Source organism: Lineus longissimus, chromosome 5, assembly GCF_910592395.1.
Source record: "Lineus longissimus chromosome 5, tnLinLong1.2, whole genome shotgun sequence".
Lineage (NCBI taxonomy): Eukaryota > Metazoa > Nemertea > Pilidiophora > Heteronemertea > Lineidae > Lineus > Lineus longissimus.
In genome coordinates this window covers 6632797-6648606 of record NC_088312.1, presented here as the reverse complement: position 1 = coordinate 6648606, position 15810 = coordinate 6632797, and the positions used below count along the sequence as shown (strand labels likewise).

The 15810-nt window shown below is 41.3% G+C and overlaps 3 protein-coding genes and 1 long non-coding RNA gene across 8 annotated transcripts in view; 3 read left to right on the top strand and 1 right to left on the bottom strand.

The window, feature by feature from the left end:
* Window positions 1–331: 331 nt before the first annotated feature.
* On the top strand, window positions 332–7052 carry LOC135488448 (1-acyl-sn-glycerol-3-phosphate acyltransferase gamma-like). Of its 5 annotated transcripts, none has more exons than XM_064773060.1 (9): window positions 332–452; window positions 1722–1947; window positions 2305–2474; window positions 2691–2858; window positions 3181–3334; window positions 3598–3703; window positions 3923–3998; window positions 4447–4645; window positions 4892–7052. In XM_064773060.1, exons 2-9 carry the CDS (start codon window positions 1773–1775, stop codon window positions 4981–4983), a joined length of 1140 nt encoding a protein of 379 aa, XP_064629130.1. In that variant the 5' UTR covers window positions 332–452; window positions 1722–1772; the 3' UTR covers window positions 4984–7052. The 5 variants fall into 5 exon arrangements, with proteins under 5 accessions (XP_064629130.1, XP_064629132.1, XP_064629134.1 ...); XM_064773062.1 differs by lacking the exon at window positions 332–452 and adding an exon at window positions 493–1079; XM_064773064.1 differs by lacking the exon at window positions 332–452 and adding an exon at window positions 1258–1294.
* Window positions 7053–7945: 893 nt separating this feature from the next.
* Window positions 7946–10589, bottom strand: LOC135488318 (large ribosomal subunit protein uL1-like). Its single transcript, XM_064772878.1, has 5 exons — window positions 10514–10589; window positions 9667–9822; window positions 8842–8990; window positions 8479–8651; window positions 7946–8174 (listed from the first exon to the last, which is right to left on the bottom strand). The coding sequence occupies exons 1-5, from the start codon at window positions 10516–10518 to the stop codon at window positions 8004–8006; spliced, it is 654 nt and encodes a 217-aa protein (XP_064628948.1). The 5' UTR covers window positions 10519–10589; the 3' UTR covers window positions 7946–8003.
* Window positions 10590–12321: 1732 nt separating this feature from the next.
* Window positions 12322–15051, top strand: LOC135488319 (uncharacterized). Its single transcript, XR_010446951.1, has 2 exons — window positions 12322–12439; window positions 14594–15051. It is a non-coding gene; the product is annotated as an uncharacterized LOC135488319 (long non-coding RNA).
* Window positions 15052–15293: 242 nt separating this feature from the next.
* LOC135488316 (ubiquitin carboxyl-terminal hydrolase 47-like) overlaps window positions 15294–15810 on the top strand; it is a 143960-nt gene continuing 143443 nt past the window's right edge. The window contains exon 1 of the mRNA XM_064772874.1: window positions 15294–15449. Coding sequence (XP_064628944.1) covers window positions 15411–15449 — 39 coding nt within the window. The 5' untranslated portion in view covers window positions 15294–15410. The remainder of the gene's footprint in view (window positions 15450–15810) is intronic.

Genomic DNA, 15810 nt, shown 5'->3' with positions numbered 1-15810 from the left:
TAGAGAAGGGGTTTTGGCGAATCATGGGAAGGATGAGGCCGATCAACTGCGTCCGGAGTGGGTGGGTAGTGGGTAGTGCATGGGTAGGCCTAGTGGGTAGTGCTTTTAGGGGTGCCTGAGTTGGCACTGTAACCTTGTTTAATGAGTCTCCGTATCAAGATATAATCATGGCTACAATGCTTATTTTGTAGTAATTCGGAACAACAAACATTTCTTCCTAAATTATCCCAAAACAATCAGCGAACAATAGGAAATGACTATTAAAACGGGGACTCACATTGCCTTCACACCGGTAAGCGTGTTTCGACGTCATGTGGGTGGCAACGAAAACAACGATTGTGGTGCCGATTGTCGAATTTTGTAGTGGAGCCATACGCCCATTCCACGTATCATTTGATTTGTGAAATATCGCATCCTTTTGTCTATTGTCGTTGTCTTGATGTATTAATACGGTAACTGTTCATGCTTAATTCGATATGGATACTGAGTAGCTGTTAAAACGTTTTTAAACCCGAAATTGTTCTTTTGCAGCGTGTATGCATATCCGAGAGTGTTTTAATGTCCAGGAATGGATAATCAATGGATAACTTTACTTTCCATCCCACCCAGGCAAAAACCCATCATCCCTGTGCAGTGAGCAGTGTGCAATGGAAAGCAGTAGGCACCTGGTCTGTGCTGTGCGTAGCCCACTGTGCATGGCACTCATTTAAAGCCTGTGATTCATTGGTGATTCTGTATTATTGGCCATCCCTTGGTCTTGCAATGTGCAACCTGGCGGCCCTATTTAGTATTTGGGGCCGCTATTTCGAGCCCAAGGCCAAGGGCAGGTGGTATGCCATAGACTGCATAGTCCGAAAGAACGGTGTATGCATATCCATGTCCACGTACCGGCAGTAAGCAGCTGGATTAGTCGAGTGCCCCCCCCCCCTTGCCAGGACTAATGTTGACCCGCCACTTCCCATCCCCCCACATCACTATCTCTGGTCTAATTCAATGTCATGTCAAAAGGGTTCTGTCAAAGTCCATGCCCTTTGGCGCTGCACAGTGTCATCGAAGGTTAACTATCTTCAATGTTCAAGGTAAACATTGTGTTAATATCACAATCAGTTATTTTATGTGGGTCTGATGACAATCCTTGTCTGATCTGGAATGGTGCCAACATTGTCCACAATGCCAACAGCTTTCTATAGCTCATGAGTCATATCATTGTGAATTTGGAGGCTATTGCATTTTTGTCCAATAACTAATGTACTATTGTTACCAGCAGTTGGCCACAATTTCCTGCCTTAACATCGTATTGCTAGATTTTAAATCAGTTTACTGAAGTTTCCAGGGTTTTCAGGATTCTCCACTACATGCCTACATGCCTAACAACATTTTAGATGTCAAATTTACGTCCTTGACCCACCTGTCGCCAGTGCAATGGCAATGGTCAAGTGTGGTGACATCAACATGACGTTAACCACACATAACTGAAATGAGGTCTGACAGTGAACTGTATCAAGAGTCCAGCTTAATAAAAACAATATTGCAGAGAATACTGGGTTTAGGTATTGTCTCCCAGCTCAATCTTAGCACACAAAACTGATAAACTGCAGGCCTTCCTCGTCCGAGAGCAAAATGACCTTTTATCTTTTATTGCTGATTTAAGTAACAGGTAAATTAGAGCTGAATCTCCTTGGATGTTCAGCTGATTAGTGTATTTTTGTGTCTCTTTTCAGATTTGGCAAATTTGAAAGAATTGTAAATGGTACCACGGCTGACTTTCCAAGATGTTGTTGAGCTACATAAAAACGCTGGCGATAGTGCACATGCTGCTGGGTTATATCTTCATCACGAGTGGCCTCATTGTGAACTTCTTCATGTTCTGTTCCTGTATCATCTGGCCATTCTCACGAAGTCTCTACAGAAGAGTGAACAAATATCTTGCCTACAGTATTTGGAGTCGTAAGTAGGACAGGGTACTAAGTGTGGTTATTGGCCCAGTGGCTCTATCTCAAACCTGAGAGAAAGAGTCCATCAGAAGCTGCTGTCCACTTGGTGAATATACTCACACTGGCATAGGTACAGTCAAGTACAAGAAATCTTACGTCTTATGTCTGATCTCGAGAACAAGTGTGGCAATCACAGAAGAGGGGCTTGCCTAAGGTAACAATGTGTCACTGTCGGCGTTGCTATCGAAACCAACCAAGTTTATATGCGTCCAACACACTAGACCACCCATGCTACCCACCTTAGACTTTATAACATTGGTGTAAATATGTGCATTTTCTGTCTCGACAATGCCTTTTTGTCCACTTTTAGAAATGGTCTTCCTTGCTGAATGGTGGTCTGGTTCAGAAGTGGAGGTTGTTGCCCCACCAGAGGATCTAAAGTACTATGGCAAAGAACACGGATTAGTTGTGATGAATCATAAGTATGACATTGATTGGCTGGCAGGGTGGGTTCTTGCTGAAAGGTGTGGTCTGTTAGGGGTAAGTGTTAGACTCCTGTGAAACTAGATTTTTTGATGACGTCATTCGGTGGCTGCCAACACAGGTGGCCATTTTGTTTCACCTTCTCCAAGATTTTCGGAATAGATCTCAGGCACGTGAAATAACCAGAATCATTGCAATTAATCCACCTAGAATTATCTCATGCAAACAACCTACCCAGATTGGATGCTCAGCTCTCAACTCACTATTTTCTAGAGTACCAAAGTCTATGTGAAAGATTCGCTACGATACGTCCCCGTGATCGGGTGGAGTTGGCATTTCACGGAGGCGTTGTTTCTGAAGCGCAACATTGAGAAAGACAAGAAGATCATCAAGGAGCAGTTGGCTGAGCTCACTGATTATCCCCCAGATCTCAAAGTTTGGGTAAGGAAACAATGTGGTGAATTCTTATTACAAAATCGGGTTTTACAAATAAAAGGCCCTAGGACAACAATGTGTTCTCAACTGCTGATTTCAGCTCATTCTTGTTTCCCTTAGTTCGGCTGTCAGTGTCAGATATTCAGAACCACATCTTCTGCTCAAACCTGTTTTTACATAAAGATACCAGTCTTCCAGATTACAGTATCAGAGGATTGAAATTATAATACAGCGGTTCGCCTGAGATAAAAAAAAAAATCATGGCCCCATCGTTCTGATTCAAATTGAAGTTCATCATTGGCAGTAATTTTAATTGTTTGTATTAAAGATTTTGCTGTTTGCTGAGGGTACTAGATTCACCGAGAAGAAGCGACTAGTCAGCAATGAAGTAGCCAGGAAGAAAGGTCTCCCAGAACTCAAGCATCATCTGCTACCCAGGACAAAAGGGTTTACCCTCTCTATGTATGCATTAAAAGGAATTAGTAAGTATTAAATGGCCACCACTATTTCCCACGGCTTTTTATGCCAGCATTCCCACTACTCAGTACCTGAAATCTTGCATTTATCATGTTCATAAAGTAGACACTATGTTGACAGGTAAGGGCCTGACCGATATTTAAAAAAGTTCAACTGTTGCAACAAGGACTTTGCGTCAGTCAAAATCACAAGGCCATCTCTTTTCCCTAATCAGTATTCTGTAAACTGTGAAATTTTCGTGATGTTTGGTTTTGATTGTTTCTTTCAGTGCCTGTGTGTTACAATTGTATCCTGGGCTTCAAGGATGAAGGTGCTGCCCCCACTCTCTCTAATATATTGAATGGCAAAAAGACTGTTTCTCAGTTAGTCGTCAGGTATGTGCATTCATTTCATTTTCATGAGGTCACCATAGTCTTTCAATTTCCAAAGATTTTCTATTTATGATTACAGGCAGCTGTGATTTATATCCCTCATTTTTGCTCTGTGTTGAATGTTCGTCATGCATGTCATGGAGCTAAGTTAGTGCCTACGTCAGGGAACCCCTCAAAACCTGATATAAAAACAGTCACTGGACAATAATTCTATATTTTCAGGAGGCTACCACTGACAGATGTGCCTGATGATGAAGAGGGGGCTTCCAACTGGTTGATACATAGATATAAAGAAATGGTAGGCTTAGCTTTCAGAGCTTTGGTTGCGTCGGCCTTATGATCAAGAGGTTGTTTGGTTTAACTCCCAGCGGAGTCACTTCTTGTTTCCTCTACTGATCACATTGTAGCGCCTCTTTGAAACCTGTGGCGATCAGGATAATAGAAAGGTTGTGCATTTGACTCCCACTCCCACTCTTAGTCAAACTCGGTGTAAGAGTTGAAGCAGTTTGCACTCCACCCACTAGAACTGACTTGAAATGATGTAATACTTTTGTCTACGAAGTGTTATTCATTTGCCCAGTAAATATGACTTTGACCAAGTGATTCCAATGATAAGACTTACAAATAGAGAGAGCCTTATTTGGCAAATTCCGTCAATTTCTTACTAATTCAACCAACTTTAAATAGTTGTTTAAATCTGTCAGTTTACTTCTGATATTTCTGAAAATTACCGGTATTTTTTTCAGGATGACATTTATGATGAATTTACAAAGAAAGGTGAATTCTCCGGCCATGTCTCAAAACTTCCACGGAGAAAATACGATTTGTTTGTGTGGTGTTTCTGGGCAATCCTCTTGTGCACGCCACTATTTTATTACGTTGGCAAAGCGTTCATTTTTGGATCGATGTACTTACAGATAGGAGTAATAGTGGCTTTATTTACTGGTAAGTTATTTAAACAGGTTTTTTCTCTAAATCTCCTTCGATCAGTCATCCCATTGAATACCGGTTGTTTAAGTTTCTAAATCCTAAAAAATTACAGTAGTTAGAACGTTTTGCTTAAAAAAGCTTACATGTATGCCATTGTGTAGGCTGATACAAACACTAAATGGGCCCAGTTTCTGCGAGCAACTAGAATATATAATGAACACAAAAAGTGTCTGCCTTTAATGATATCATGTTGCTTTCCAGTATCCCTAATCGTGCGTATGATGGTCGGGGTCACTCAAATAGAACGAGGATCTGCATATGGAAAGAAGAATAGGGAAAAGAAAGAGGACTAGACCAAGAAGCTGTGTAGAGACTGCTGTACCAGCAATTCATATCAAACTGATTTACACTGTAACGTCCTAAAATCTCTCAGAAGTGGGTCTTTAAGTTTATCAGCAATCAGTCACTCAATGTTACTACTGCACAGTCTCTTTCCATAGTTGCACAGACTGCATCATTCTCAAAGCACCTCCCTGAAGTATTGTCCAGAGTGGGGAGCTTTATATTGTCACCTGAATTCGTTCTCTGACAAGCACCTCGGTTTTTGAGTGAAAGTGTCAGGGGGCCTTGAAAGTTGCTAACCTTGTGTGACGTTCTAAACACAAGTCACTATAGTTTGGCATCATCACCTGAAGTTTGCCGTCCATGACTCTGTGAAGGGAGAAGTTCAGCAAAGTAACCTCTCCCAAATGTACAATTATTCTGTATTTTTTGCTATGTTCTTGAGGTGAGATGATATCAGTGATTTATAGTTTGGCCGGGTCTAGTACTGTGTTGACATTTATAAGCCAGTTTAGGGGCACCTGTACAATTGGTCAATTTTACCTGAAACTGCCCCATGTGGAACAGGTGTGCCTGAAATGGCTTACACACATTGACACAGTATTTTCTATGTGGTGCTGTGTAATTTACTTATAAAAGATATTTTCAATTGCCCTTTTAGTTTCAGTGCATTCTCAGAAGATACTTACCAGTTAATACGTATTGGTTTGTTACAATATTGAGACTGTTGCTCTTTGTGCAACTCATTTTTTCAATACTTTGAATATTGATACATTTTATAAATATGTATTTTTTAATTAGTTGGCTATCAGGTATCTTTTCATTAATAGTTCACCGCAGTTTAAATCTAGTACACTACCGTAAAATAGACCCACAGACTGTAATAGTAATGATGTAATATATAGCAAGGGAATGGAGCAACTTCTGTCAGTGTATCGAAACCTTGAAGAAGAAATTGAAGAAGTTTTTGGATAGCCTCATATGAAGAACTCTCCATATGCTTTACATGTAGATTTACAACCGTCAATTGTTAAGTTGTATATCAATTCCTGACTTTCAACAATGTAGCTAATGTAGCATGGTTGTGCATATAGTGGTAATCTGTAGCTCCATCACTATTTTCATATTTTTCGCATTTACAAATAATCGCAATAATAAATGGCCGCAATTAAGAAAATCTCATTAAGTTATAGTAACAGGGTTTTCAAAACCCTAAATTAAAGGTACTGGTATGCAATGATTTCAATTACACAAAACTGTAAAATAGATTGGCCATGAAATTTACCGGGTTTACAAAATCATCAGAAACGATGTCTGTTTCTGATATCTTTTATTTGACAGTCTATATGAATCAAACTATTCTGAATGCTCAACTTCTTTTTCCAGAAAACCATTCCTGTGATTGTTATTTTGCCTGTTATTTGTTTCGCAGTGCTATTTTGTAATGCTTTTCTATGTTTTTGCCATCCTCTCCCCAGGTTTGAACTCTGCATTTGTTGAATCCAGTCACTTGATCACTGTTTCTCCAGTTGCTAGAACAGAGGTTATCTAGTGAATAAGTCAATTTGTGAACCATTTATTTGTTAAAGATTTTCCCCCCAAGCATCCATTTTCAACAAAGATATACCTCACCAGAGACTTCTCTTAGCAGGACACCCTCCCGAATAGAGACAGTGGTATGGTCCAAAGGGGGTTCTTTCTTTCTTTACATGTATGTGTTCTACGGTAAAGCAATGACAAATCACTCAACTCAAAGATAGTCATTTAATACTTGATTATTGTAACAAGATTAATAAAGACTGCTGGGTAGTCTTTATCAATTCTTGATTTGACAATCTCCATGATTCGAAAATAGCCAGATGGTACACTGTAGATAGCAGTACCGTATGCCATTTTCTTATGAGCAGGGTCAATTTAGTTTCTGCTGTGTAACTTTTGCACTTATTGTGGGTAGTATGTATTAATTTGCACAACTTGGAACCTTCGTTGTATCCTCTTTTAAACCATTTCTATTGTCTACCAATCAATATATTTTGTATGACACATTTAATCATGAATTGATTTAACCATAATTTGAAGATAAATGAGTTATATACTATACATGTGCTTTGCTGTTTTCTTTGGTTTGCTTAGTCAGTAAATGAATCTGGCTGCACTGTACCAAGTACATGTATTTATGCAGCAATCTAGTTTAAGCCAGGACCTCCCCACCTTCAGGCACATACCTCTCACTCGACACTCATCAAGATTCTAGCTCAGGATTCAACCATGCTAAATTTCCAATGACTGGGAGGATATTCTTTTCCATATCTATTATCACTGAAGGACTCGATACCAACTCGACATCCATGACCAGTCTGGGAAGATTAAACAAGGCAATACTATGTCTTTACTTGACTGCCTTTTCTAAATTCGTACAGCCAGTTCCCTCTTGAAAAATTATCAAAATACCGGACGGCCTTTTCTAAATTCGTACAGCCAGTTCCCTCTTGAAAAATTATCAAAATGCCGCTGTACTCCCATCCACTGGCAGGGTCTCGACACCTCCACCACTCGCATATGAAGATGGCACAAGAACAAGTCCATAACCGACTTGAATGTATATCGAGATGGACACCACAGTTTGGTGGCAAAGTTGCTGGTAAATAGGGATGGTAATCACCCAAGCCAGACCTGGTGAAATCAATGAAGGTACATGTGGACGGCCGACCCAAGATTGTGTGAATCGTGTTCCAGTTGGCAACCTGGAACATGGAGATTTCATGACAGCAGTCCAGTTAACATGGTTCAAGAGCAGGTCATCAGTACAAATAAATGTACACATATTCAATCATCTTCCATAATTGGTCCCATCTGTAAATGCTAGCACAGACCGCACTTATTAGACAATGCACCCTGGATGCAGTGGATCAGCCTACATGTAGTCTCTCCTGAAAGGAAGACTGCAATGGAAAAAATCTAACAAGACATAAGTTCCCAGTAATAAATATTTTATTACTCTTATTTATTTACACATGATTTGGCATACGACTCAGTAGATTCTCTGCGGTGGTCCCATGGTACTCTTGACGTACAGAGCCTTCACATTCTGCCAATTCTTCTTCAGGAGCGACACCAAGAAGTTGATTGCGAGGATACAATTGGCGACGAGTTCCTCTTGGGTCATCTGGACATGGCCGACAGCAGTCGAGAGACACAACACCTGCAAGGACAAACATACCATTCTAAGATGTGGAAATGACGTCATTAACAACTACTTGAAAAAGGATTCAAGTCCATATTTGTGAGATAAAGCAAGCTATATGGTGAACACCTGCCAGGCAGATTACAGAGGTCGATCAACTTCAATATAAGTGACCAATTTGGGACCAAATGCGTTGTCCTTAATAGAGAGGTGTCCGCTATTGGAGGTTCTACGGCAGTTCCAACGATTTACTCGGAAAAAATGTAGGCCAAGGTAAGATCTCCAGCAATTATAAGTAATCCAGCCTACTGATTGCACCCACCTTCTTCATCTGGAACTTGATAGTGGCCTTGGATTCTTCAACCTTTGCTACCATAGCTTCATTGTGAGAGAGCACAGAGGGGAATTTGCCAGCCTTGTTCAGACCAGGGCCAAGAATCCTGGGGATCTGCTTGATCAAGGAGTCCGAAGCGAGGAAACCGTCATACTTCTTGGCTGAAAGAAGCAAAGGAACCAATATGCAAGCCAAAGAGAAATTACAACATATCTAGAGCCATAATTTTGATGTTAATTGGCGGCAAGGGGTCAGTGCAGGTACGAATAACATATGAACAAAGTCAGAGAGTATACTTCAGTTGAAAATACAATGAAGAGTAATCAATTTTCTCAATAAAAATAATAATACCTAGCTTCTTGACCAATTTCTTGTTCTTGTTTAATTTCTTCAGTGCCTCAACGTCCATGCTGGGGAGGGAGTTTGCCTTGGCTTCATCACAATGCTGCTGGTCACCAAGAACACAGATTTTCAACTTGGGCCTTGGGATGTTTTTTAGCCTGGAACACCAATGAAATACGAATAATCCTCAGCTACATGAGAGAGAATTGGAGTTTTTGTTGGTGTCTGAAAAAAATGTTAGGTAATCTTTCAGGATCCCAATGGCATTTCATTTAGGACTGCTTTTTAGAAGCTGGACAGTTTCTGGAGAAATGCTGTTTTTGATGGTCTCATTAAACATAATAAAAATACACTAAATATAACATACTAAATTTAACCAATTCTTTTTCTGTTTTACAAGTTTTTTTACATTTAGTCTTACCATAAAATTACCTCCCGTCACCCTGCTCATCTTTGTCCGATGAGATCGCCAAGTTACACGTTTCGGCCAGGAGAGGCCTCCCCAATTATTTCAAGACCCTGGGTGGAGGTCATAACTCTGAACCAAGGAGTTGCGGTGACAGTGGAAGAACCACTGCGACCTCCCCAATTTGTTTAAGACCCTGGGTGCAGGTCCGTTTGGAATATTTCCAAACTTCCTGGCTTTTCTTGCATACTGGCAGGACAAGACTGGTAAACTTAAGGTATTGATTGAAAAAGTTTACGATCCTAATTTTGAAAAGTGAAAGAATTCTAATTAGGTGTTCAGTTTACATCTATTTTCCAGAATGACAATATTTTATCACTGCCAATAGCAAGGGTCAGGTCATAAAGCCATATGCAAGAACGCCATACTTGACTGTGCCTGTGAAACGTTTGTCCTTTTGGGGATCGTAGTTCTTGAGGGAGATCTGGAGTTCAACACTCTCAGTGAATTTCCTCTTCTTGACCTCCAGGCTGTGGTTCAGGATGATGGAAACCGCCTCGTTCAACGTCTCCCTGGATAGCTTACTGAAATGCAGACAACGAATCTATTTAGTACCGGTTTAGCAAGACAGGTGATGGGAGCGTCTCACTCAAACACCCAACTTGAACAAACTTACGAGTTTTACTGTTGTACATGTCGATCAATTTGGACTGTTGTGTTACGGGTGGGGCTAACCAAACGATTCACTGCCACTTTTTTTCCTTTCACAGTACACTCCAAGGCATAACCAGGGTAGTAGGCCCCGAGAAGCTAGTTCAGGGGGGAGGGCTGGGCAGATGTATGCCATGATGAGCCATGCCCTTCCTCCCCCCCCCCCCCCCCCCCCCGCCGCATGCTAAATTAAAATAGGCCTACGCCACATGACACGGTACCGACTTGTCCGAGTCTGTGAGTGTTTTACATTCTGTGTTAGGCAGAGAGAATATCCCTCCAAGTTTATATGCATGATCTATGGAGAAAGGCTAGATGTAGCTTTTACACACGTACATCTTGTACATGTATGCACTGAGCATTATGGAGGAACACAATACCAGAGGAGAGATTCACAGCCAATTTATTCCATAAAATTCAATAGAAAGGAAACATTTAATAACAAAAATGTACATCGGGTTGTGGAATAAAAATCTTGAAATACACAGAAAAAGATCGATTGCCCGAAAAATTAACTGACAAAATGAGATAAAGGCGGATTTATTGTGATCATTTCCAACAAACCTCATGATGCCACCGTGGTTGGAACTGAAAAGGGTGATAATAGGGGGCGTCTGTTTGTGGCGAGGCCATTTGTAAGCGCATATGCGATATTTGAACACCCACTTTCCACGTTTTCCCGAAAGAGGCGCTACTGTCTAAGCATTTTTGAACATCTACGTGCCAATTCGTCCCTTTTGGGGACGAAGTATTGGTCTCCTCTCAGGCCAACACTCGGGAAAGCTGAGACCACATGACGGAAACGAAACTTGATGAGTCGACAGTCGTAATTCGTAGTTTGTCGTCCGTAGTGCTGGCGAAACCTGCCTATCAACATCGATCTAAAATGTTAAGTCCGACGATACTGTCTCTCTTTACTCACCGTGTTTCAAGACGGTCGGACATCCAACACCAATTCTTTTGACAGTGAGATGGATAAGACTGTCACAACCAGAACGAATCGGCTTGCCCCACCGAATTATCATCACGATTAAAAGGATGAGACAGTTCCAACCAAACCTAACCTAACATGGAGCTCATAATTTTTCCAACACAATGAAATATAGGTAGCACTGTAATCACAATACCAAATCGGGCCTGGATGTTCATCGTCCTGCCTGCACTCTGAAAGATGAGACAGTCTTAACCAGACCGTGTCGGACCAGGCTGTCTTCTGTCAACACTACCAGTCGCCAACACGACAGTGATGTGATGGGCAACCAGATCGAATCGGGCTATCGCCTTGCCCAAAACCGTGAGGGAGATGAGCGGCCAAGTCGATACCGAATCGATTTTGTTGTAGGGGTCTCACGTCAATGAACTTGGACCTGCCAGTGAGGATTCACATCTTGGTTTGGGTGTCTTATCTCGCTGACCGTTTTTGCCAGAGCCGATGAGACCATCTGGTCTGGAGTAGCTGTCTCTTCTTTCTTATCTCGTTTCCAAGACGGAGACGGACAGCCTGGTCCGATACGGCTTGGCTGAGTTGAGGACAGTTAAAAGACCATAGGCTGGTGTTCACCTGGAGTATGATCATGGCTACACTAATTTACTGTTGTGATAATTGAGAATAGAATATAACTGAATTAACTGTTGGCCCCCAGAGTCAATATGTATGTGAGCGCAGGACCATAGTGAGACATATGGGGACAGTCACAACCTGTTGCTGGTTAAGGCAGTATCTAAAACCCCATACCACATACCACATACCCACATACCCACATGCCAATTTTTCCAGGTGGGGCAATCCAATGACAGCTAAAGCTTTTCTAATAAGCCTGGCAAAATTGGATCACTCATTTTTAGTTCGTCTTACCCGGGAGACAGGAGTGTTTAATGGACAACCAATTAAGTGACCCGACCGAATCAAGTTTGAAATCATGCCATCAAAGTTGGCAATTGTATTCTGTTTCGAATGATTGCAGGTTTCGAAACTGAGCGCCCTACGAACGACGACGACAAAGTACGAATGTCTGTCGAGTCATCAAGTCCTCTATCTCACAGTGATTTACACGACACTGAACCATATTTTATACTTGGTTGTAGAAGGAATTGGGGAAATGATTTTTTTAAAAATCGTCGTAAAATGCCTTTACATCGTCTTTTGGCTTACGGAACCTGCCTAATGCATTTCCACAGCTCAGCATATGTACATGTACAAGTATGTATGCTAAAGCAAATCCCACATTTTGAAAATGCCTGTCATAATGATCATTGACAGAACAAAGGTCTCGCTTGAGCAGATAACTACGAGCCGGCCTGGTTCAAGGGGGTGCCCGAATGCTGTGACGGCAAATGTATTGTCTTTGGTCATGATCGGTCGCGGTTGATTTGAACGCCAGTCGGTTGGTGTGTGAGATTGGGAGAACATCGCGGGAACACTTTCTCCGATTTCAAACGTAAAAATGCCTTCAAATTTTCCGAAACAAATCAAAACGGCTGCAGCAGAAGGTAAGGCACAGTATCTATTCCTGATAAAGGTATGGGTTGGTTTCAAAGGGTTTTTATTGTAGAAATAGTCATACAATCAAGGCGGGAATGAACTGCGCAGTTGGAAATTTCAAGTCAGACATGTTGAATTATGTACATCACTGCACTTCTTGTACATGTTCAACGGCAATTTTAATTGCCATCCCTAATCAAATACCATTTGCTCAAGGAAACTAAAGGCGCACGTCCAAGTCATGATGGTGAAGATGGAAGTGATCATGTTAAATCTTCGAGATCCCATCACTGCTCTTCTGTCCTGTGATGTGGAAATCTCCACTGAATTCATGACGGTTTGTCTAATTATATGTAAATTGACGTAAACAGTTAACAGTTTTAAATTCAACAACAATTCATTTGGCGGCCACTATCCCGACTGTGGTGTAGCACCCGACTGTAACTGGCATGAAAAGGGGATACGCTGGTTATGGATGTCAGATCGTGGTTCCCTGACCTTTGCAAACAATTTCACTGGACGTAACCCACGCGGCGACACCAAGGACCGCTGGCTGATCTATTGATATGTTCGTAGCAGGGTGTCAAAGTCGGAGAGAAGAAGAGCCACTCTTCTCTTGTAGGGGGTTCACTTGGAAGTGTTTGCATTTGTTAGCCTATAAACACAAGATTTTAATCCTTCAGTCTTGGGTTTGGCGGAGAGAACTAATCTTACATAAGTCCCAGAACAATATCATATGTCTTTATGGCAATATTTATTACTGGGACCCAGTACAGTGCCGTTCTATCCAATATTCCTGGGGCTGTTGGAGAGGCTTCTTGTCTAAACAGTGCCATTCTGCCCCCTCTAAGGCATACATTGGCAATTAATGAATTGACTGCGAAATGAACGCAGTTGAACACAATGTGAATAATTCAGTCTCGGTTTCGCCGAAAAGAAGGCGATATTTTACTACATGTATTTGATAATGTATATGATCATGATAATTAGGAGACCCTGTGTGGGTGTTTGATTCAACATACCTTGATGTGATTGGGGATGGAAGTTTGCCATAGTGCCTTTAAAGGTATGATAAAGACAGCATTAGTATGCTACCTGGTGCTGTTCTGATGGACCATATTGCCAGGAAAACTTAAGTGGTCCAGGTCTCTATAGTCTTAATTCACGTTGTGGTTGTCCAAGTGAAAGGTAAGTCTTGCTGAAAATTTATTGTAAGGAAATCTTGATCTTGATGTACCTGAGTTTGACCTTTAGCCTGATCTGTCTCATGATTTCATGATTTTAAATTCAACAACCATTCATTTGGCGGCCACTATCCCGACTGTGGTGTAGCACCCGACTGTAACTGGCATGAAAAGGGGATACGCTGGTTATGGATGTCAGATCGTGGTTCCCTGACCTTTGCAAACAATTTCACTGGACGTAACCCACGCGGCGACACCAAGGACCGCTGGCTGATCTATTGATATGTTCGTAGCAGGGTGTCAAAGTCGGAGAGAAGAAGAGCCACTCTTCTCTTGTAGGGGGTTCACTTGGAAGTGTTTGCATTTGTTAGCCTATAAACACAAGATTTTAATCCTTCAGTCTTGGGTTTGGCGGAGAGAACTAATCTTACATAAGTCCCAGAACAATATCATATGTCTTTATGGCAATATTTATTACTGGGACCCAGTACAGTGCCGTTCTATCCAATATTCCTGGGGCTGTTGGAGAGGCTTCTTGTCTAAACAGTGCCATTCTGCCCCCTCTAAGGCATACATTGGTAACTAATGAATTGACTGCGAAATGAACGCAGTTGAACACAATGTGAATAATTCAGTCTCGGTTTCGCCGAAAAGAAGGCGATATGTTACTATTTGATAATGTATATGATCATGATAATTAGGAGACCCTGTGTGGGTGTTTGATCCAACATACTTTGATGTGATTGGAGATGGAAGTTTGCCATAGTGCCTTTAAAGGTATGATAAAGACAGCATTAGTATGGTGCTATTCTGATGGACCATATTCCCAGGAAAACTTAAGTGGCCCAGGTCTCTATAGTCTTAATTCACGTTGCGGTTGTTCAAGTGAAAGGTAAGTCTTGCTGAAAATTTATTGGAAGGAAATCTTGATCTTTACATGTGTTCCTGAATTTAACTTGATCTGTCTCATGATTTCAGAGATGACTGACCCCTCGGCCCATGAGGTGTGAAAGCGAGAATGATGAGTGCCACTCTTCAGAATGACGAGGTGGCAGTGCCCAGTCACATCACACATCAACATTATCAGGATGATCAGGTCACAGATCGCCGATACTTCAGGGGAGTCGGGGGAAAGTGTAAAAGCAGAAAATTTCGGGCAGTACAGCGTACATTTGTACACACGTTTTCAGCCAATCAGAATCCGATAAATCTGTGTCGTCATCGGGGCGTCATCATGAAACCGCTTAGGAGAACTTGCCATTATATCAATAGATATTTCTGTAAAATGATGCTTCAAATAACACTGTTCTCAGATTTCCAGCTGTTCTTTGTTGTGACATGCCTGATGCCATTCCTGATGATGAAATATATGTATTAGTAATGTAGTATATTTCTGGTGTGTTCACTGTTGCAATAAATCATACAAATCCTGAAAATCTTTGCTTGTATTGTTTTGTGCTTGTTCCTCTAATTTGAAGCATACAGTATCAAAATATACTGGACCATACACATGAGGCAGTATCGAAAGACTTGTCTCATTGCAGAGAAACATATTCATACTGGAGGAATTAGACCATTCACATGAGACAAGTCTCATTGCATATTGCTACGCTGTACATAGAGGGCTACAGACAGTGGCGCCACTATCGGGAAAACCGGGGATGTCGATGTTAAAAAGTCGCAACCTGATTGCGCTTTTTTTTGGAGCTGTTTTCAAGCTTCCCCTTTCCACAAAATCTTGCGTAGTAAATAATTCGAAACTACCAGTTACATAATAAGAAGCTAAAGTGAAAGAATGGCAGTAGGAGAGGATACCATGATTGTGCCGACCGAGGTACTTGATGAGAAAGTATCTTAAGCACCAGTCAAACATTGGTCCTAAAATTCATGCTCCCCAATCCTGTATATAATGTACACTGTACATTCAACATCATTGCACATCATTATCATGTCATGACAAGGGCCTATAGGCCTACAGGTTACAGCATTTGTTTCATTTTCAATGCCTGATTGTGCAAATTCTGAGAAGAAGCAGTCTGCCCTGGCTGACAACTGAACTTCTTTGCTAATCTCTCGCCATAGCGATGCATGATTACTAGACACTTTCTCTTTCATTATCATCATCATCTCATCAGAGAAGGAGGATTTTAGGATATAATGAATTGCCATCCAAAATTGTCTTATCTAAACAAATG

What these genes read in the sequence shown, in the direction of transcription:
- LOC135488318 (XM_064772878.1), bottom strand. An exon ending in CGTTTCACAGGCACAGTCAA is followed by an intron (nt 8,991 to 9,666) that starts GTATGGCGTTCT and finishes TTGGTGTTCCAG; the next exon opens with GCTAAAAAACATCCCAAGGC. An exon ending in GAAATTGGTCAAGAAGCTAG is followed by an intron (nt 8,652 to 8,841) that starts GTATTATTATTT and finishes TGCTTCTTTCAG; the next exon opens with CCAAGAAGTATGACGGTTTC.
- LOC135488448 (XM_064773060.1), top strand. Translation starts at nt 1,773, where the DNA reads ATGTTGTTGAGCTACATAAAAACGCTGGCGATAGTGCACATGCTGCTG. An exon ending in GTTTCTCAGTTAGTCGTCAG is followed by an intron (nt 3,704 to 3,922) that starts GTATGTGCATTC and finishes CTATATTTTCAG; the next exon opens with GAGGCTACCACTGACAGATG. An exon ending in AATAGTGGCTTTATTTACTG is followed by an intron (nt 4,646 to 4,891) that starts GTAAGTTATTTA and finishes GTTGCTTTCCAG; the next exon opens with TATCCCTAATCGTGCGTATG.